Genomic DNA, 21,964 nt, shown 5'->3' with positions numbered 1-21,964 from the left:
TTATAATTTTTTGAACTACTCAATTAGGTTTAACGGTTCGAAATTCCAACTGCAACTTTTCCATATAAGTATTAGTGCGGTTCAATTTTTTGGATAGTATATATACAGTATATATACCGTTTGGTAGACCCCCCTATAGACGCTAAGGTAAGTACATGCAATGCATGCAATACACCCCCTCGGGTCTTCTAGAGCAGCTCTATCAGTTTCCAAGATTGGAGCTAATGACGTTTTAGCCTAAATTGATAAGGGACGGCATTGCCCCGCGATACCGAGATTTGGGTCACTGGTGTCATAGTATTAGACATTAGACGTACGATCTGTAAATCTTGCATCAATAGCTTTTCATAGGTTTATTAAATAATTGTGAGGGACTTTATTAGAGTTCGAAATTTCTAGGATTATTTTCCTGTCTTAGAGTGTTCTTCCCATGCTTAGATTTTAGATTTTATGAATCCCTACCGTTTCTAATTCTGATATACATCTGCGTTGATTTAACTAACAGAGCAATATGAGCGCGGGGCCATTATACCTCGGGTTTGATCTCTCAACCCAGCAATTAAAAGGTGAGTTCGTGCAATTATTAACTATACAGTATAACTTTATATATGCAGAGAGGAACCCTTTTATTTTCTTTTATTATTATTTTTACTAACCAGCAACAGCAATTGTAATTGCTTCGGATCTCAAAGTTATCTCTGAAGCAAAAGTTGACTTTGACGCCGATTTTGCTGCCAAGTATAAGATAAAGAAGGGCGTTCAAACAAACGAGGATGAGGGTGAAGTATATGCACCCGTGGCCATGTGGGTTGAGGCCGTAGACCTTGTCTTAACCCGGCTGAAGGAGAAGGGTTGCCCTGTCAAGCATATTAAAGGAATTAGCGGTTCTGGTCAGCAGCATTCAAGCGTCTACTGGAGCGAACATGCTGAGTCTGCCTTAAAGACACTCGATAGCGGGAAATCCTTACTTGACCAGCTGTCCAATGCCTTCGCCTATGAGTTCGCGCCGAACTGGCAAGACCACAGCACCCAGATTGAATGCGATCACTTCGATGCTCATTTGGGCTCTAAGCAGAAACTAGCCGATGCCACAGGGAGCTCTGCTCATCATGTAAGTGGCCTCGTGATCTTACCAAAACATCAACATAACTAATATGGAGTAGCGTTTTACAGGTACACAAATTCTGAGAATGCGAAGGCGACGCCCTGAGGTCTACAGCAAAACTGCTCGCATCTCGCTTGCCTCTTCATTCTTAGCCTCTCTATTTCTAGGAGCTATTGCGCCGATAGACATAAGTGACGTTACCGGTATGAATCTATGGGATATCGCCGGCGAGAAGTGGAACGAGTCACTCCTAGAGTTGACAGCAACTAAGGAGGGTGTACCCGAGCTGCGAAAGAAGCTTGGTGATGTACCACTAGACGGAGGTGCCAGCCTGGGCAGCATCTCCTCGTACTTCGTAAAACAATACGGATTTAGCCCCGACTGCCAAATCGCGCCTTTTACAGGTGACAATCCCGCGACGATCTTATCGTTACCTCTGCGACCACATGATGCGATTGTCTCGCTAGGCACGTCCAGCACGTTCCTCATGAATACACCTAACTATAAGCCCGACCCTTCGTATCACTTCATGAACCACCCCACCACAAAGGGACATTTCATGTTCATGCTGTGCTACAAGAACGGCGGCTTAGCTCGCGAGAAGGTCCGCGATAATCTTCCTACGCCGTCGGGTTCAGACCCCTGGGAGAATTTCAACAAGCAGGTGTTGGAGACACCACCGTTAGACGTCAAGAAGGAAGGCGACAAGGCGAAGTTAGGCCTTTACTTCCCACTACCGGAAATCGTGCCGAACGTCAAAGCAGGCACCTGGCGGTACATTTGCAACAGCGCGGACGGGTCGGACCTAAAGGAGACGTCGGACTGGGGCGCGGAGGCAGACGCCCGCATAATCGTCGAGTCCCAAGCTCTATCAATGCGTCTGCGCTCGCAGAACCTAGTATCGAAACCTACCGATCGCCCGCAACTCCCAGCCCAACCGCGCCGCATCTACCTAGTCGGCGGCGGATCGCTAAACCCCGCAATCGCGCGCGTGTTCGGCGACGTGCTAGGCGGTGCGGACGGCGTATACCGGCTCGACGTAGGCGGCAACGCGTGCGCGCTCGGCGGCGCGTACAAAGCGCTCTGGGCGCTCGAGCGGCGCGACGAGAACGAGAGCTTCGACGACCTGATTGGGGAGCGCTGGCGCGAGGAGGATGCCATCCAGAAAGTGGACGACGGGTTCCGCGACGCGGCGTTTGCGAGCTATGGCAAGGTGCTGGGTGCGTTTGAGAATATGGAGAAGATGATCTTGGAAGTTGCGCATAACTAGACTACCTGCTAACTTAGAATTCCGAATTCCGAATGATGTGATGATATGATATACTTGAGCAAGGGATGGCGAAGCGGGAGTATGTTCTTGTGTACCTAAGTAAGGAGGTAGTGAGGGGTTCTATTAAATAGAGTGCTAGACGTCTGATCTAAGAATTACCTATATGGCTATGTGGTCTTAGCTTAAGATCAAGACTGAATAGTTATAACCAGTGACATATTCACTTTAGATTCTTAAATGCTGGTATTTGCAGCGAGCCAATGTAATTCGTATAAGATCGAACTCAGGTTCTAGTAGTAACTACTTACATGTACAAGACAAGCAGATATATCTCTAGGTTAATAATCTTATTAGGGCTATCATACTATATTTTCGAGTTTGCTTCTTTTAAATGATAAGTGATGACAAGTTTCATAGACCTTTAGTTAACTTAAGTTGTAAATGTCTATGTATTTCATATTTTTACTTAAACTCTGCTAAACTAATTATTCATTAACCACCAACCGCAATTCTTGCATTTAACCGCTTAAATAAGATAACACATCTCTACATTTGCCGTGTCTGGCCAGAGTCGTGATGGCAAATTACCCCTTTTCATAATCCGAGGCATGTGAGAGAGTGAGATAAATGTAGCTTTAGGTTAGTAGTCTTACATGAGCCCACAATCTTCGACGACGTCATCAGCTCGTATCTAATCATGAAACGGGTGAGTTCGCAGATCTAGCGCGCAACTACTATGTAAAAACATTCGACTAATACTATCACTCATTGATTGCTTAGGGGATGTTTATCGCTTCGATCTCATTAACAATATTGTGAAGCGGCTTCCCAATCCCTTACTCCTCCCACCGGACGTATTATACGCATAGATATATACTAATGGGTAGGCTCATGGGTTCTCGCTTTTTCTGGACACGATGATTCTAGGTCCCGTTTCGTACTTGGATTGTATCGTTTTCTGCGCATTTCTGGCACCACAGTTGATCATACACGTCGGGTTACTCGAAACCGTATTAGTGGGTTTACAATGCTTGCCCTTTTTATGTAAGTTCGTAATTGAAGGATACATGAAGAATATTAATACAGAGGCAGTATTTCAATTACCTTTCGAGTTGATCTGCGAACGCTACTTTGTCAAATATGAGCAGCAATCTCCATTCGTACAGAAGGCATCCCTATTTGAAGACCTCGTCGTCCGGTGTGTTCGCTATGCGTTTGCAAACATACCTCCCAAGGTTGGGAGGGTATTCTTTTCCAAGCTGGTGGCCCTGCCATTCCTAAAGTTTAGAATGTTGCGGCATGGCTATTTAAAATCTCCCATATATTGGCGTGAACATAATGATGTAAGAGAGTTCTCGATTTTATTGGAGGTGAACACGTCTGAAGGACTTGCTAATTATTCCGTAGAAGCGTTTCAAAGGATTATGGATCATCAAGGATCCAACAGCAAAACCTGATGTTTGCATATTTTACGCGCATGGTAGGAGATAATATGCAAATCCGGCACGAGATCCGAGAGTGACTAACAGCGATCCAGGGGGTGGCTTCTCGATGGGCTCGGCTTACTTTTATCTCGAGTTTCTGCTCACATGGCTGAGCCTATTAAATGATACCGGATATAGAAACCCAGCTATCTTTGCTCTAGACTATTCGCTAGTCCCTGATGCCAACTTTCCAACGCAGCTAGAAGAAGCCATTGCCGGGTACGAGCATGTGCTTTCAACGGTGCAAGATGCTAATAGGATTTGCGTTAGCGGAGACTCAGCTGGTGCTACCATTGTGCTCAGCTTGCTACTCCATATTGCTAATATCGGCTGTCACCCTGAAAAGATGAATAGAACTACCGGTGCACGGTGCCTGGGAAAACCTGGGATGGCAGTGCTTATTTCACCTTGGGTAACGCTGGTCTCCAGCAAGCATCAAAATACCACAAGTGACTACCTTAACGCCGAAAACTTGCATCGATATGCACACCAATACGCAGGAGAGAAAGTGTCGGTCAACGATCCGCTTTTATCACCGGGCAATTGTAGAGACGTTTCGTGGTGGAAGCATGCGGCACCTTCGAGAGGCATATTTGTGGCTTATGGTGCCGAAGAGGTCTTTGCCCCCGAAATTTCAGCTCTTATTAAGTTCTTGGAGGAAAATAATATAAAAGTTCACAGTAGAGAAGAAAAGGGAGGAATTCATGCTTGGCCGGTAGCCTGTCTATTTCTTAGTAGCTCATCAAGCAACAGGAAAAAAGGATTAAAGACTTTAGTAGAGGAGATTCGAGATAACATTCATTAGATCTAAACCAAATCTAATATCTAATATAATAGTAACGCAGCCGCTTGGCATAAGACTCATGTGAACTCTGTGGCGTGCTGATGTCATGTCAGATTAGATCAAGTAATGCCATCATAAACTTAAACAACAGAAAAGAAACCATAGAGTATAAAATACTCGGCTTCTAAACTAATGTCATTACTTAGTCTCTGGACAAAGCTCTTTGCATAATTATCATCATTCATGACACGCCAAGGCGTTTCTTTCGCTAGAAGCAAGTATCCTTGGAGTAACAACTGCACCTATTGTAGGTAGGCTGTATACTAAGTGGGACACCGAGGCCGAGGGTGAAGAGTAATGAAATATGTACCTATTTATTATAGAAAGTCCGAAGCAATGTCACATGGATTTCGGATAATTCTTACGAAAAAACAATAATAGGAAAAGAAGGGAAAACTCCAATATAAGGCTGAGCAAGAGTCATTTACCTTAAGAAAATCGCCCCCCGACCTCTGCAGCCTAATGATCTGCGGGAGCCTTGATGAGACCGGCTTATGCGCGACAAAAAATCCTCGATTCTCTTAGTGTCGATGGCGACACACACGTGCTAAATTCATTTGTGACAAGATCAACATGGATATTTGGTCTTGATAGTTGACATGTAATTCGCATAAATCTTCACGAATGTGTAGATTTGTAGATGTGTAGATGGAAGAGTTGAGTGACCATCCTTTAATGATAAACAATTCGTATAGGGTGTTGTGTTCGGTGAGTACAAGGAAGAATGTTACATTAAAATTGGTGTTAGATTTCAGGTAGGTTGTATTATTTTTCCTGTACTTTTTTTTTTATGCTGTGGCGGTGCTAATCGCGATTACTGGGACCCCCTGATTTGATTTCGCCGTTCTGGTGGTCGTTGCGGATATAAAACCAGTGCTCCTTCGCCGCCCGTGCTGCGGTCGACAGAATTTGGCGCAGAATTCTGAACCCGCTGCGTTGGTTCGAACAAGACCTTGACCCGAGCTTTCCCTTGCCAACCAACCAAGCAACATAATCAGCAACTACGCACAGACCTATTATTACACCCCACTTTCACCGCCCGGCAATTTACAACGCTTAAACGCTGCATCCCGTATCCCATCAATTATTGGCCTTTACCTTTTAGTGTAAGGTTTTTTTAATGCTCGGCGTACCGAATCAAGCCGACCTACAAAGTTGAAACACTGTACTATACAATTCAATTCAATCTCCATTAACAGGTCCTTTAGTTCCCCGCGGCCGCAGTCACTTCCTCTAGCAGTCTCAAGGGTTCTTTGTGCGGAATATTACCTCCTGAGTCACTCAGTACATTCAATACATTCAGTACAATACGGTTCTGGTACGGATACGAACAAGTATCTAACCAACCATTTAATTGTGTTCTTGCCCGCGCGGTGGACTATTTAGGCATACAACGCAAACACACCTCAGACCTGCATCATTGTGTGCGTATGATCATTGGGTGTTACCTCCTGCATTAGTCCACCCCTACCTTCCACTGCTACCTCCTGCCCGCGTACCTAGGTATCTTGTACTGTAGGTACTTTTATAACTATTGGTCGCGATTGTATAAAAAATAGGCCCTTGTTCTCCTAGCGACTTTGACCAGCCACACAAACTGCACCTACCCAAATATTTCACCACAAAAAAAACGGCTGCACTGCAACAAAGTCTCAAAAGAGCTGCCCCGCCATTCCAAAGCTTTGACCCTCCCCAGTTTTCTACGGTCTACCGTTGCGAAATTTTAACATTTAACATTGAGACCATGTCAACCCAAGACAGCTCGTATGCGCCAAAGTCGCCCGACCTTTCTTCTTTTTATTCCAGCTCAACGTCTGACATTCCCCAGAACCATAACGCCCCAGGTGGCTATCTCTTTCAAGCTGGAATTGGGGCTGGTCTAGGAGCTGGTACAGGAGCTCCTTTAAGATATAATCAGCCACAGCCCCACCAATACAGCACTTATCAATCATCCATACCGTCTTCTGTACCGCCTACGAGCGCTCCTGCATACGGTAGTAACGGCAGCGACAACACCGCTTTCAGCACCTATCCGTCTCAAGGCACTGCCGGACAACAAGGACAATACTTCTCTCCCCGACAACAAACACAATTCGCCCAAACAAACCAATCGCCATATATTCTACAACCCCCGAACGCTTCCGCGTCCTATTACTCGTCCTATCCCGAGCCTGCATCACCCGCTACCTATCATCAACTACAACCACAGCTACAAACACAGCCTTCCCAACCTCAAACCTCGCAACCATCTACTGTTCTCAACCAATTCAACCCGTCAAAGCCACAAAACACTATGCCGCCACGAAAGATCGCGCCGGCAGCAAAGCAAAATGAGGTGGAACCGTCTCCAGTTAAAACCAAGTTCCCCACAGCGCGTATTAAGCGCATAATGCAAGCTGATGAGGAAGTAGGCAAGGTCGCCCAGCAAACTCCCATCGCAGTTGGAAAAGCGTTGGAACTGTTCATGGTACAACTCGTTCGTAAAAGTGCCGAGGTGGCCAGGGAGAAGAATTCCAAAAGAATCACAGCACCAATGCTCAAGCAGGCAATAAGCTCAGCTATTGAATGGGATTTCCTACAAGACATTGTCGCCAAGGTGGGCGAGGAAAAAGAAGGTGGCAAGAGCTCCGGCAGAACTAAACCTGATAGCGATAGTGACGAAGAGGGAGACGTCGGAGAGACTAAGAAGAAGGGAAGGGGTGGGCGCAAGAAGAAAGCCCCTGCGTAGCCATTGGCTAATACTGTGTCATCTGGTTCTCTTTCCACGGGCTACACGACAGCAATGAGGTCACGATGAATGATTTAGGCCACTGGCGTTTATACCTAGGGGCATTATACCGGCGTTGGAGGTTTAGGGGCTACCCTGAATTTATGATTGGAAGACGGATCTGGGCGGCTTGCGAGACGAATATCACCAATTGTATGGGGTAATTAGGTACTTAGGCAAGGAATGCAGTCGGTACGCGCCATAACTATGGCAGTCAACACGTCTTTATTTGCCTAATGATTGATACCTCGAAGTGATTGTTTTTTATCGATTGCTTTATTTCTTTGTTGTTCTATTCATAGTAGCACTCGAGGCTCGATATTGAATGCCCTGCTTAGCATAATATTAAAGATATGCCATCAACATAAAATCGAGTTAGTATAAAGAAAGAAATTGCCTGTAAAGAAGCTTGTTAACATATGGATTTTATAATAGTTCATTAGGCATAGCTATAGGTAACAAGATAACCTAGTTAGTTATAGGGTATGTTACTGTATTTTTGTATTATTTTGATATTTTAAGCATTTAAACATTCAGGTTAAAGAGGTAACTAGCTAAAGCTGTGTAACTTCAGGTCCCGTCTTACAGGCGAACCTATTATTAAAGTTTAGACAGCTCTCGGTAGATTCAGAAGCTCTTACCGTCGAATAGAGGTCAGGAAGTACTGCACATGAACTAACACTTTCCTCGTGTAATAAGCGTGCAATAAGAGTAGCGCTAAGAATACGTGAGCCAATCAAGAAACTGTAAGTCCGTTAGAAGTGGATATCAAAAGTACATGTACCTGCCAAGAAGGCCAGAAAGGGACATTTATTACTCGATGCTTGTGTCGTATTGACTTATGAGAGAAGTAGCGCGCCGACACCAAACCCTCAAATCTTTGGCCAAAGCAACTTCGACACTTCGACATTTCGACGTTTCGTCACCTTCACCATCCTATGCTTCGCTGCACCCAACAGCCATGACAGCTTATCTTTCTTATTCGGTACAATCATTTAATGTCGAACATAGGTGAGGCATCAGGCCTCACGATCTCTTCTATTCAAAAAGACAACTCGCTATGTCGTGGGATCTACTCCAGCGCCTTATCCAGAGTGATGTCTTCAACCAGAACCCCTTTCTCTCTGTTTCCTATCTATCGTAGGCAAACCCCTTCCATAACTTTACTACGACAACCTTTTGACCCATTTTATACAGTCGATATGCAGACCATGTCGGAATCCACTATGTTTTGTGCTCAAAGCTCCGCCAATTTCCCTACGAGGATATCGAGTTCTTCTTACCTCAACTATGCCACCTTATAATAAGTGTCGACAATGACTCTATGGCATTGGAGGAGTTTCTGTTAGACCTATGCGAAGAATCCGTAACTGCTGCTCTACTGGTCTGCGCCCGTAACGAAACCGTGCTCTAAGAATAGTTTGCTGAGTAATGCTTTATAGACGTTTTGGCTCTTCCAAACTTACCTTCACGATCTCGCTTCGACGCCGCAGGCTCAGGCCTTTAAAACCTGCCGGAGAGTTTACAACAAAGTACAACATATTGTGTTTGGACACTCGGATAGCGCAAGACATGAGAAGATTAAAGAGAACATTTTACCTGTTACAGTACTTGCAAGTTTTGTCTTGGCCAGTATCGGCCTCCCAACCCTTCCACAATGGGCGGGCCCATTAGCTGTTGCGCAGGCGAGGAGGTCGCAACCATCTACCAATGTCATATCGGAAACGAGCCTACAGGGTCAGTCAAACCAGCCAAGCCAGATGTCCAAGGTTACCAGGAGTCAGACTGTCACCGGAAACACAACTAGATCACGCCGACCTCGTGATTTAGCCCGAGTAGGAAATGCGTCCGATTCTAAACAAGCCACATCATCACCGAGAAGACCACCTCATATTGTCACTCATATATCTGCGAGTCCTGAAAGGAGCGAAGATGCCGCGGCCGAATCGCGAAAACCAACCTACGTCGACAGCATGTTGTTGGACGCTCGCTTAAGTTCGTCTTCTCTTCCTCTTCCTGAAGTGAGGTCGCCAAGGATGATAACGCGACCGATCACCCCACTCTCCGCTGGCCTTCCACGACCAACAGACACAATCTCGCGCAGGCATTCCCATCATATAAAGACCCTTGCGAGTCTAGCAGAGATGACCGAGATTCAGAAAGCCAGGTTACTCAGACAGAACTATTTCCATTGCCAAACCGCATTTCTGACAGCATTGGAGGACATATCCAATCGGCTAGTTATAGTGCCAAAGCCGGCCCGCCTTAGTGCTTTGCGCGCCGAACTCGCACTAATTGCTAGAGACTTACCAGCTGAGCTGGATATACCCATCATATGCCCGCCTACTTTGGTAGATGGCTCACCTGCAAAGAGTCGCCATCACCGTATCGTCAGGGTCAACCCTGCCGAAGCCACCGTTCTAAATAGTGCCGAAAAGGTGCCATATTTACTCATGATTGAGATCCTTCGCGATGACTTTACTTTCGATCCTAGCTCCGGGGAGAACCAGAGACTACTTAGCAACCTTGTGGCTGAGCAAGGTACTCGTAAGCGACTCTTCGATTTATCAGATGCGCCGGGAACGCCTGCTACTGAACGGGTGTCTGAACCTGTGTTGGAGAATATAGATAGCGTCTTCGAACCAACATCGGGGGACTTGGGAACATCACCGATGCTAAAGCCCTTCGATGATAATGGGTCCTTTGGTAAAAGAAACGGGAAACAACCCAGCCCTCGAAAGAGCGTGTCTAATGGCATAGCAAGCGCGTCTACGACTGACCTAACCCCATCGCGCACGTCGGCAGCGTCAACGTCGAGGTCAAGCAGTCCTGGTCCAATGAGGAGAGTAACATTACCGAGCCAACGCAATACGTCTACTGAGCAGCCCGATTTCTCGGCTCTGGCAACACATATGAGGACAGCATCACAAATGTTAGCCCAGCTTGATGCTACAAGTGGTAAACGCCCGCGGCAAGAAGTCGCAGCCATTAGGTCGAAGATTATTGCAAGCATGCAGAGCCTCGAAGAACAAAGTTTTGACCTTGATGATGGCCAAGGTCCTACGTTTGATTTGATCATGGCAAAAGCAAGCGCTGCAGCCCAGGCTTCGGAAAGTAATGACTTAGACGAAGATATTGACCCAACAAGCGACCCGAATGCCGGTGCCGCTCGAATGGAAAACGACGCAATGACAGGAGGAGTGCAGAGAACAGGTGACCGTGACGATCCTAGTGCCGCAGTATTTGGGGAGGCGTGGCACATGAAAAAGGAGCGGATACGAAAAACGTCACCGTACGGATGGATGAAAAATTGGGATTTGGTCAGTGTTATCGTCAAAACAGGAGACGATCTTCGACAAGAAGCGTTTGCGTGTCAGCTCATTCAGGTCTGCGATAAGATTTGGGTCGAAGCTGGCGTACCTGTCTGGGTGAAACTCATGCGAATCTTAGTCACTGGAGAGTCTTCGGGGCTTGTCGAAACAATTACGAACGGCGTCTCTCTGCATTCACTTAAGCGAAGTCTGACTTTAGCATCGATCGAGTCTGGCGTTAATCCTCGACGTCGCCTTGCCACGCTAAAGGACCACTGGGTTAAAACGTTTGGCAAGCCCGGGAGCGAGCCCTATAAAGCCGCTGTGGATGCGTTTAAGCGTTCCCTTGCAGCATACAGCATTATCTCATATATTCTACAGTTGAAAGATCGACACAATGGCAATGTGCTCATTGACAATGAAGGGCATATCATCCACATCGATTTTGGATTCATGCTCTCGAACTCGCCCGGCTCTGTTGGATTTGAAGCAGCTCCGTTCAAATTGACTTGGGAATATGTGGATGTGTTGGGTGGAGTTGATTCTCCGGATTTTGAAGATTTTAAGACGTTATGCAAGCAAGCTTTCCAAGGTAAGTCCAAGGAGACTAAGTATCTAAGCGAAATTTTATATCTAACGCTCTTCAGCTCTACGTCGGTGTGCAGACAATATTGTCGATTTGGTGAGAATGATGGGACTAGACTCGAAAATGCCCTGTTATGCAGCCGGGGTCACGCAAGCAACGGCAACGTTAAAGCAACGCTTCCAGCTACATCTAAGCGCCGATGAAGCCGAAAATTTCGTGGAGACCGATCTCATTACGAAGTCCCTAGGTAGCTACTACACACGACTGTAATTCCAACCCTTCCCTTAACCAAGCTGAATGCCATACTGACAATGCATAGTTATGACACTTTCCAATACCGCACCCAGGGTATATATTAGGTGCTTAGACATAGAGGCGTGTCCGTCGAGGCCTCGAGGAATTGTTTGCTAGCATCATGGCATTTGGGCGGCGTTGTCGGCGATAGATTCAGCGGCTTGGACTAACCTCCGCCTAGGACATTTATATATCTGAATGACTAGATCACAGTGGTGGGGTGATACCGATCTAGACTCGTAAATAGAGATGAAGCATTGATGGACTTGTTGACTATTGGTGCCGCATATTGATTTAGGAGAAACGCGAAAATATCGTCGTTCTTTGAATTGTAACCTTGATGCCTAGGGCGCATACGTTCTTTGCTCCTAGATGAATTGGATAGCATTAGCCTCTATAAACGCAATACACGTCATCTCAAGGAACTAGGTTATATCTGTGTCTTCCTGTATATAGACTAGAAACGGGATTGAATTTCAGATTAACTAAGTCTAAGCAGTCTTTGCTTATTGCACTTGGAATAGCAATGGGGCATAACGTTTAAATATTAGATTTTCTGATGAAGCTACATCTATAGTATATATATATATATAAAGCTTGAATATTGATAGATTATATTTATACGGTAATTTGTTTAATATTTAGGTAGCTATAAAAGAAGCAATACATAATGTACCTCAACCTAGGGATATGGATGCGCATACGCCACCCTCGACATGGTATGGACTTTTATGAATTACCGATGACACTCAGTCATCCCCCAGCCAATAAACAAGGTCATCGGTATAGAGTGCAGGGGATATCAGGATACGGAAAGCACCCAGAGGGACACCTTGATGGACACCACATATTGGGGCTTTTATTTATATAAATCTGCACCACCTGCCTATGTCACAATATAGTATATTTTTTCTTTTTGTCGACCGCCTCCGGACATGTACATATGTATCAACCTAAGTTACAATTGACAAGCGCAATTGAGGGCATGGGTAATCTCATCCATTACCCTCCCTAGATCCCCCAACCCTAATACCCTTTTTTTTATATCTAAGTTTTCAATGTTCATTTCAGGGCACCGGTCTTCTTAGCAGTATATGCGGCAATAAGGTCCATCAGCACCGGCGAAAGACAATCATACGTCTCGAGCCCAACCTGATGCAGCTTATCCCTAACCTCGGCTATGTTGGCCGGGTCGAAGCCCTGCTCGATGATGCTGGACACGAAAGCGGCGAACTGGGGCTCTTGCCAGCCCTTCTGGGGGCTGAGCTCAGCGTGGACGAAGTCGAGGCCCTTGAAGGCGTGATCGATCTCGATGCGGCCGTACAGGTGGGTGCCGCAGCTAGTGCAGGCGTGGCGCTGGATCGCGGCCTTGGGGTCCACGATGCTGAGCTTGGACTCGTTGGCCGTGACTGACAGGTTGTCCCGCGGCACGACGCCGACGATACTGAAGAGTGCGCCGGCGGGCTTCCAGCACTTGGAGCAGCCGCAGGCGTGGTTGTGGGCGATGTTGGAGCTTAGGGTTACGGCGACGGGGTCCGTGGCGCATTTGCAGTAGAGAGTGCCGCCGGAGAAGTTGGGGTCGCCTTTGGTGATGCCGTTGTCGAGGAGGGGGTGTAGGGAAACCATCTTTGCTTTGCTTTGCTTTGTTTTACTTTGCTTTACTTTAGTTGAGGCTGAGGTAACCAGGTAACGAACGGGTTGCTATCTATTTCGAAATTGATCTTATTTCACGATATTACGGTCAAATGGGACGAAGACTAGATGTCTTTATAGGAGTGGACATATGTACAGGAGACGAGGGAGAGGGGGAATACTCCAAGAGTCGTAATCTACGGCACTAAGAACCCATCTCCGAGATAGGCTGTGAAGTTCGGTTGGAGGAAGAGGAGAGAGCGCGGATCATAATGACATCTTACGTATACATCTCAGCTACGGGATGGCGTGCTTTGTGATATCGGGGGGGGTTCTGCTTGGAGATCCCCTTGATATAGCCGGTAGCATGAAGACGGCTCCCCAACACCATGTTTCACAAGGGCGGCAGATGAGATTGTCTGGTATAGAGGGGACTAGTATATCGGAGATGAGTCGGGATCGCGGAGAGAGGTGAGTTAGCATTGGCGTCCTGCGGTTGCGTTCACCTTTTACGCTTCCCGACCGGCAAATTTATAATTGGAGGCCGCGAGCTCTTGGCCAACTACAAGGGCCAATTTCACCATTGGCCAATCATAGAGGGAATGTGATGAGCTTGGTTGCCGCATTAGACAAGTCTATATTCCCGTACTAATTTAGTAACTAATATCCGAACACTTCCAATAACTAACATCTCTAATGATCAAGAGTTATTTTCATTTTCTACCAAAGCACGGTTTAAGAGCAGCTTGAATAATCTTGCCGTCTCGCTACAGCATCGACTAGGAGAATAAGTATTGTCATAGTTATATCAAACCTAAGCAGAAACGTCAATAAGCTTGGATAGCTTACATCTCGGCGAAGCTGTCGTGTGACACACCCGCGAACGTCAACCCGCATATAGCTCACGCTGAGGGGAATTTCAACAGTTGGCGGAAGGATTTATTTCTCTTCCCCGAGGAAATAATGGAATATCAGTAAAAGAGAGGGAGCTTACAGTTCTTGCATATCCCATCTGCGGTCATTTCGATCATTGCCTATTCCTCGACCTCCCCGCCAATAACACCAGTGATGCAGGGTTTCGTAGGGCTGCCGAAAAGACCGCCGATTCGAGATAGGGTCTTGAACATCAGAGTTACCTTGTCGGAGTAGTGACTCCATAATGCGTATGATCCCATGATATTCCGGTCGACGTCGTCAGCGACGTTAGTTATAGAAGGGTCGGGGCGTCACCTGCGGTGAGATGGGCGCAGATCTCGCGAATCCGCGCTTTGGTTGGATATGGTGAGTTTGTCATTGTGTCCCTTGCGTCAGATAAGATGGGTACCCGAATGTTTTGCAGAAGTGAGGCGGCGGCATGGTTATAGTTCTGGTAATAGGTACCTTCTTAAGTACGAGACGGCCCCCGGAGATAGTTAACCAAAGGCCGTATAGGTGAGAGCAGACGGTCCATCTTGCAATGATAATTCATCCGATGCGGGGCAGCTAATATGCCGAGAGGTATAGCTAAGGATATAGTCGTAGATGTAAACCCTCTTAAATCCGGGAGGGTTTTCGATGGGTAAGGAGATATTTGGTTATATAATGGAAATTAGCTGGCAGATCAAGACAAAAGGGTCATGAAGAGTTATAGTGGGAATCTAATAGTAGAAAATGACTACTTCGGTAGTCCTAATAATATTTAAAGGAATAACTAGCTGTTTAAGATGTCAGTTATATGTCTTCAACATAACTCTCTTGGAGTCATAGTAAGGTATAGCGGTATGCTTAATTACTATTATAGGCTTGGATCTTATGTTCAGTTATTCATCATATATTTAATTAATAATTGATATACAGTACTCATTAAAGTAAATAGGACCAAGGTTGCACTTTTCTTAATAATTAAACGCATATACACGGTAAGATTTATTATTTACGAATAATAGTATAGCATAAACAGTTATGTTTACTGCACGAAGTCTATTAATGAGGTTTATTAGGGATCATTTTCTTATGCAAATTATAAGTTATATTCATCTTACTGTTCTACAACGAACTTATGAGAAATATATAACCAGTTGATATAACTCATAGTGTCATGTCACTTATCTATGTGAGTTAGGAACGTTTAACCAGTGTATTTAAGAGGGGCTCTGGGATACTATATTCCATAGCCAACAAGTGTTAAGAGTACCGATATTAATATGCTTTAATTATAATAAAACTGTGCACCCTTACATGCTAAACGAGTAGGATAGAGTTGTTTATAGAGGTAATTGAACATCTTTAAAAAACCTATAACCAACTACCTACCTAATTATATAATTGAAAAAAGCAAATAAAGCCACCACATTCAAATCATCAATCCTCATTGAACATTCATATGGATTCATAACGTACTCGTACAACATACCAACCGACCAGCAGAGATACCCGGTACGCGTAAAGAGACAGCAAACAGTCCGTAGGAAAGAACCACGTGAAGGTGACAATCTAACCCCTATCCCCATCCACGTACACCCATTTCTCAGCCCTCGCTCTTCGAACCCCACCTCTGTCATAACCCAAGCTTATAGAAAAGGGGTCACTATCAACCAAAGCTCGAGCGCTTTTATCTAACCCACCTAATCCGCCCTATATCGCATCGTATTGTATCGTATCGTATCACACACCTACCACATTACATCACGCCCCATCCCCAACCCTCACCCCCCTAAACCGTTCCATCCACCTGATCTTCCACCTCTACCTCAAACCTCGGAATGCCCCTCCCGCTACAAAACCGCGTCAAGTCGTCATCCTGATACAACTCCATATTCAAATCATACTCCTCGTCGTGTAGATTCCGAATGCTCGCGCGCCGCAGCCGTACGCAGCCCATCCACTTGGGATTGTTCCTATTCGGCGGCGCTCCTTCTCTGTCGAACGCCCCCGCGTGCCGCGTCACGTACGTGACGGCCGTGTTCTTGAGCGCCTGCACGCTGGCCTTGCAGCTGGCGAGCACCCGCGCCTCGCCGTGGCCTAGCCACCGTATCGTCAGCGCGATGTCGTATAGGCGCGGCGCGAAGGAGGCGGCGGCGGCGGTGGTGGGGGGCTGGTGGCCTCTGTGTAAGCCGCGCAGGCCCTGGGGCAAACCCTGAGGCGTGAAGTTTGCTGGTGGGGGGATGGACGGGCCGCGCGCGGCGGGCGGCCAGGAGGGGACGGCAGGTTGGGGTTTGGGGGCTGTGTTGTATCCGGGAGGTGGCGGCGGCGGTGGCGGAGGGGGGCCGGGGAAGCGCGGGTAGTTGTTAGATAGGGGGCCGTTCATAAGCTCCATGACTAGCTCTTCTGCCTGGGATAGCGTGTAAGGAGGCCGGATGTTTGGGAATATGAAAGCTTCGGGGGACTGGCGACCTGGTGGGGGCGGGTTGGTGCGGGGCTTGCTAATGTTATTGCTTCTCTCGTCTCTGACCTCGCGGCCGTGGGTGATGGGGACCGTGGTGGTCGTGGACGTGGCAGGCGTCATTTTAACCTCGCCAGTCGAGCTTGTCTTGTAAGACGGGGCCGCGGTTGATAGTACAGGACGATCGGATAAGATATTAGAGAAGATAGAAGCTATATCGTCATCGTCATTTCCATCTTCCTCATCCTCGTCCTCATCTTCGTCGTCATCATCATCAAATCTAGTCTTCTTGAAGTCGGGTGGAAAGGAGAACCCATTGGTAGAGATGAATTGCTGAACGGCCTCGCACGACTTAGTGTGAAGAGATTCTACGGCAAGTAGAGGGGTAGCACGGGGTTCGGAGGAGAGAAGTGCGTCTCGTGAGCTCTGATTGGACCGAATTGCATATGCTTTATAGTCTCCTAGAACGTCCTTGACAGTGACTACGGAGACGACGTCATGTTTGGCTAAGAAGAACTCGCAGTTATCTATAGATATATGTTAGCAGATATTATGATGAGTTGGAGGGTGTTAATCTGCAAGCTACATGCCTACTATCTGGCCCCTATAATCGAAGACTATGGTCGAGGGCGCCATGTTGAATGTTGACTGACGGTAAGACGATGCTTGGAAGGTTTGGTCGGAGGAACGTATAAGCATTGATTAAGATTTGTGAACCGTAAGTTTTAAATCGAAAAGCTTGGATCGATTTATAGATGTGCCGTCTTATATACACATACGTGCGGCGAAAGACAAGTTCCGCGTGCAACTATCTATCTAGATAGCTCATGTATCAGAAACCCAGCTTCATGCGGCATCTACTAAAAAGAAGTGAGGCAAACTATGTGGCATTAGATCTATCGACGACTTGTCTTGGCCCCGAGGGAATGAGTCTCAGCCCAAGAAGGGTCCGTATGACATAGGTAACATAATATGAATGATACATCCCGATGCTCTTCTTGGAAGCCAATAAGATGCAAGCGAAATGTATGCCTCGCTGATACGTCAATGGCTGCAAAGGCTGACTAACGGTGGTAATAAAAGGGGGTACACCAAGGGAAATCTAGGTCTCGGTGATGGGCGAGTATTCCCGGCAGCATGTTGAGAAAGGTTGTACGGGGCACACCTGTTTTCTCTCTACCGGCAGTGAATGGGTACCGGCCCCCAGGTCATACGAATGAGATGCACGACTTAGATGCAAACACCCCGTGTTGATCAATTTAAGGAAAGACTCTAAGGGAAGACCCTGGGGGTTGGGCACGATTTTGCCACTGTAGGCTGTCCGTCTATCCTGTAAATGTACCCCAAAGACGATGATTATCGTCGCCCCGAGACACATTTGTGTGAAAGGCTGCAGAGACATGGCGCCTAGAAGCCCTTCGGGTCGGACGCGGAGTCGTAGTGGGCGGAATATGGAATAATACCGGTCTAACTTATTGAGACATTCATGGCCAATAAAAAACAGGGCGAACATTGGCCGGTTGGCGGGCAGTTCGGGAGTGTTGGGGAATTTTTAGCAACCTTTTACAAGGACTTTTATGAAATAGTTATATGTAAAGGTAACTATTGCAACGTATTCAGCTCGCGTGTAATGGAAACATCGGAAGACGAGAGAGAGATATTCTTCAAGGCGAAAGGGGTCATTAAGTTATATAACCTGCAATCAGGTAAGAGGTGCAACTTTAAACGTGAGAATTTAACTACCTCAGTCTCATAATTCTATCGCTTGTCGTTTTTTTGTCGATATGCCAGCGCTGTCGTCAAGTAGAACTTGAGGCTAGCTAGATCTCTTTCAATCTCAAATTCTTAACCACCGAATGGCTTATCTTGGGAAGCCTATCCGTCTAGACTTGGGTATTGCAAGGCTGCAGGCGGACTGATGTTTTTGATGTTTGCTATTGGACGCAGCGTGCCGAAAATATCCATCTCCTGTAACTCCTGTAGTGGAACGGTGGAGGCAAGAGAAAGAAACGATCAGCATTGGAACTCCTGCTTTTCTACCCTACCCTGACCCCAATTGGGCATCTGGGAATACTGCTTCGAGACGTCACAGTGAGTAACGGTAAGATTCGCCAAGGGACCGCCACGACAACGATAATGCTGATTATATCCTAGTTAGTGAAACCCGCCACAAGCCACAATCAACTTGCCCAATCGCCCTATTTCTTAGCTGGACTTATATTAGATAGAATAAAGGTAGTATTACATTTAATACAGTCCTTGATGGGGTACATCCTTCGACGGGATGCATCCCGACGCGCCACACCTGCTTGCCGCGCTTTTACCTATCCTACTGATAGTCGCTCAAGCCGTGATTTCACAGCATCTACTAAGGCTGTCTCACGCTCGATAAGTCCTTTTACTTGGTTGATCTTTGCCTTTCGGAGCTCCGATGGTATGCGTAAGTCAGTTGTTGACGCGCTCAAACCCTCTTCTCCTTCCTCAACCGACGCGCCTAGCTTCTCTGCTTCCTCTAAGAGCTCCTCTCTTAATCGCATCACCTCCTCATACCTCTTCTTAGTCATTTTTACTCGGTTTGGCCCGGTTGTCGTTGTAGACCCGAATAAATTGGCATCCAAGGCATTGACCTCGTTGACCCAGGCCTTCTCCTTATCGCTCAACTCCCGACTGGTCGCCTTATTGACTAGCTTTCGCATCTTTTCCAATCTTTGGCTGAGGGATTCACCCTTCTCCCTCGCGGTTTGTATCCGCCTTTCCATTGCATCATTGCTCGATTCTGGTTCGTCTTCATCTTGATCCTCCCCGGTGACAGCCTCAACCCTAGCCTTAACTTCATTAGCCTTAACAACCTGCTGCTTAAGTTCCGTCTGCAACTGAATGCATCGTCTGAATACCTCGGCAGCTGCTACGCCGAGTTTATAAGTTTCATCGCTAAGTATCTGATGCGCTTCCGTGAAAATTTGTAGGGTTGCTGGAGAGAGTCGAACTTCCTGGTTGACTATTGTTTTCTGACGACTAGTACGAAGTTGGTTTAGTAGTTTTGGTAGCGCCGAACCCATGTCGAAGGAGTGTGATGGCTGGAAAACAGGGCGAGGCTCGTAGAATTCCAGGGGTTGTACCTCTGCATCCTTGTCAAAGGAAGGTGAGGCGGATCGGATGGGAGCGAGGTCATCCTCTGGCGTATCAAATACCAAGGCAATTGGGTCGAATGGCGTTGCGGACAATAATAAGTAGCCAAGGTCGGGATCGCGAATAGCAACTGAAGCTGTTAGGGGAAACTGCGTATCGCCCTGGATTGTACTTGTATAGAGCCGCTCTCTAGTAGAGCTCTGCCCATTGACAAGTAGATCGATTCTAAACTCGGACCCGGCTTGCGAATCGCCTTGCAGTTCGCTTTCCAAGCGGAAAACCCATGGAGATAGAGAGACATGTGTAATGCTAGAAGGGTGGGTGATGTAGAAAGAATACCTTGAAGTAACGTCCGGACTAAACGTTGGCCAGGCATTCTCAGTAACTTCCAAAGAGTTCAAAATATCCATGCTCTGAAATGTTAGTAGAGACGGAGATCCGGCTAGGCGCCCCATAGCCTTCGATTTATTTCGAGGGGGGAGCCACTGAGCTTGGACACCATCCAAATCTAAGCATACTCGTAGCTGACCGCTGGATGAGAGTAAGCATATGACGGAGAGTGACAGGCCTTCCCCTTCGACGTCTTCCATATCTAGCTCATCTTCTTCTCCCATCATTAACTCATCAGTGTCAAGTTTTTGTCCAATGACAAAAATATCCGTCAGCTCTGTGTCTAAGTCGTCCTCACTCTCTGGGCTTAGCTCGAGGTCGAAGGGCCCTTGTAAGCGAGGAACCACGCCAGGTCGCGTAGGCCGAGTATAGATCTCCGTAGGCGGTTCTCCAGGGGGTCCTTCGATAATTCTAGGTTCTTGGTTGTCAAGGTCCGACATCCAGTCCAGCTGTTGCTGAGCGAGTAACTTCGCTTGTCCGGACATGTTCGGATCGTCCTCGACCGCTGCAAGATTCCCAACAATCGAGATAGAGAGCGACGGAATTAGCGTAGGCGGAGGAGCCCACTGTGTCGGTAGTAGGGGGCACAAGGCATATACATCTCCCTCTCGCATCGCAATCCAGAGAGTCATCGGTGACCAACCACCAGAGCCTCTACCAGCGAAACATGCTGCTGCTACGTCCATCTCGAAAGAATCCGGAGAGAATCCCTTATTCGTAACATCTGGCGAGGCGGCGAAATTCTGGTCTAGCGAAGTGCCGTCCGCAAGTTTCTGTAAATCAATAGTAAGGGAGGGAGAATCGAAAGACCATCGGTCTCTCTGGGAAAGTTCCCAGACTCTCACAGCGGCATCTTTTGTAACTGTCACCAACGCAGAGCCGTTAACACCTAATGGATGCCATATAGCCGAGGCAATTGGTGAACGGTTCATAACATGTGTTGTTGGGCCCAAGGTCCATGATTTTGGTTTTATGGCATCAAGGCCAGGCGCCGTAAGGTGGGACGAGTCGGGTAGGAGGATGATACGAATGGTATGGGTAGTAACAACTGCCATGAAGTTCGCATACGGCGAGATGATAAGCTGTTGGATGTCGCTACCAACAGAGGTTGTAATGGTCTAAAAAGATTAGCTGCTTGGTGGTGATATACATAATGCGACATCACTTACTCGGAAACCTTCAGCACACCCACTCTCTATGGATTCTCTAAGTCCATCATCATCGAAGTTATCCCCATCCTCATGTTTGATGCGGACACCACCTCGAGCCTTGGCTTGTTTCTCTTCCCATCGTTCTTTTAGGTAAAGCAGATCTGCCCATCTAATTTCTTTTCCAACAGCAATGAATACTTCGGTGCCACGACGGGCAATTGTTCGTCGCGGACCTTCTTTGGAGACGGTTTTGGAAATATATGCTGAAATATCATGGGTTTCGTTGGCATTGGGTACAAAGAGGTCATAGCCGGGCGAGGGAGCCGACAACCAGGCTGGGGTATAACTCTTGATCTTAGGCATTTTTTTTCAAAGTTGGGTTGTGTATACGTGATGTTAACGTTATGCTGTCATTAGCAGAATTGCATTTCTGCCCGAGATACAGGGCAAAATTGAATAGTATCCGTTAAATGAAGCAATTTTGGCGATTGGTAAAGAAAGAGCTCGATGTAAACTGTAAATTACATGTAGGATGAAGTTACCTACCTAACAATAGGTAGGCTATTTTTGTTTGTTCTGCCAAGCTGCTTGCGGTAAGCTAGGGTGGATGATATACATGGAGAAATCTAAGATTGAAGTA

The 21,964-nt window shown here is 46.8% G+C and overlaps 7 protein-coding genes across 7 annotated transcripts; 4 read left to right on the top strand and 3 right to left on the bottom strand.

Moving 5' to 3' along the window:
• Positions 1–511: 511 nt before the first annotated feature.
• On the top strand, positions 512–2,375 carry GL218_01409 (putative D-xylulose kinase A; the record flags this gene model as incomplete). Its single annotated transcript, XM_033577879.1, has 3 exons — positions 512–566; positions 666–1,111; positions 1,164–2,375. 3 exons carry the CDS (start codon positions 512–514, stop codon positions 2,373–2,375), a joined length of 1,713 nt encoding a protein of 570 aa, XP_033437920.1.
• Positions 2,376–3,292: 917 nt separating this feature from the next.
• GL218_01408 (Monoterpene epsilon-lactone hydrolase) lies at positions 3,293–4,664 on the top strand (the record flags this gene model as incomplete). The annotated part of the gene is made up of 4 exons (XM_033577878.1): positions 3,293–3,419; positions 3,468–3,718; positions 3,783–3,855; positions 3,913–4,664. 4 exons carry the CDS (start codon positions 3,293–3,295, stop codon positions 4,662–4,664), a joined length of 1,203 nt encoding a protein of 400 aa, XP_033437921.1.
• A 1,783-nt stretch (positions 4,665–6,447) lies between these two features.
• GL218_01407 (DNA polymerase epsilon subunit C) lies at positions 6,448–7,431 on the top strand (the record flags this gene model as incomplete). The annotated part of the gene is made up of 1 exon (XM_033577877.1): positions 6,448–7,431. The coding sequence occupies one exon, from the start codon at positions 6,448–6,450 to the stop codon at positions 7,429–7,431; it is 984 nt and encodes a 327-aa protein (XP_033437922.1).
• A 1,099-nt stretch (positions 7,432–8,530) lies between these two features.
• On the top strand, positions 8,531–11,726 carry GL218_01406 (Phosphatidylinositol 4-kinase PIK1; the record flags this gene model as incomplete). The annotated part of the gene is made up of 5 exons (XM_033577876.1): positions 8,531–8,610; positions 8,668–8,854; positions 8,913–11,373; positions 11,429–11,633; positions 11,687–11,726. The coding sequence occupies 5 exons, from the start codon at positions 8,531–8,533 to the stop codon at positions 11,724–11,726; spliced, it is 2,973 nt and encodes a 990-aa protein (XP_033437923.1).
• Positions 11,727–12,723: 997 nt separating this feature from the next.
• Positions 12,724–13,287, bottom strand: GL218_01405 (putative glutathione-dependent formaldehyde-activating enzyme; the record flags this gene model as incomplete). The annotated part of the gene is made up of 1 exon (XM_033577875.1): positions 12,724–13,287. The coding sequence occupies one exon, from the start codon at positions 13,285–13,287 to the stop codon at positions 12,724–12,726; it is 564 nt and encodes a 187-aa protein (XP_033437924.1).
• Positions 13,288–15,985: 2,698 nt separating this feature from the next.
• Positions 15,986–17,290, bottom strand: GL218_01404 (uncharacterized protein; the record flags this gene model as incomplete). The annotated part of the gene is made up of 2 exons (XM_033577874.1): positions 15,986–17,181; positions 17,245–17,290. The coding sequence occupies 2 exons, from the start codon at positions 17,288–17,290 to the stop codon at positions 15,986–15,988; spliced, it is 1,242 nt and encodes a 413-aa protein (XP_033437925.1).
• Positions 17,291–18,978: 1,688 nt separating this feature from the next.
• Positions 18,979–21,687, bottom strand: GL218_01403 (uncharacterized protein; the record flags this gene model as incomplete). Its single annotated transcript, XM_033577873.1, has 2 exons — positions 18,979–21,291; positions 21,343–21,687. 2 exons carry the CDS (start codon positions 21,685–21,687, stop codon positions 18,979–18,981), a joined length of 2,658 nt encoding a protein of 885 aa, XP_033437926.1.
• Positions 21,688–21,964: the final 277 nt, after the last annotated feature.

This window comes from Daldinia childiae (genome assembly GCF_008694065.1).
Source record: "Daldinia childiae strain JS-1345 chromosome Unknown Scaffold2, whole genome shotgun sequence".
Classification (NCBI taxonomy): domain Eukaryota; kingdom Fungi; phylum Ascomycota; class Sordariomycetes; order Xylariales; family Hypoxylaceae; genus Daldinia; species Daldinia childiae.
Note: the sequence above shows the minus strand (reverse complement) of the source record. Positions and strands in the feature narration are given on the sequence as shown.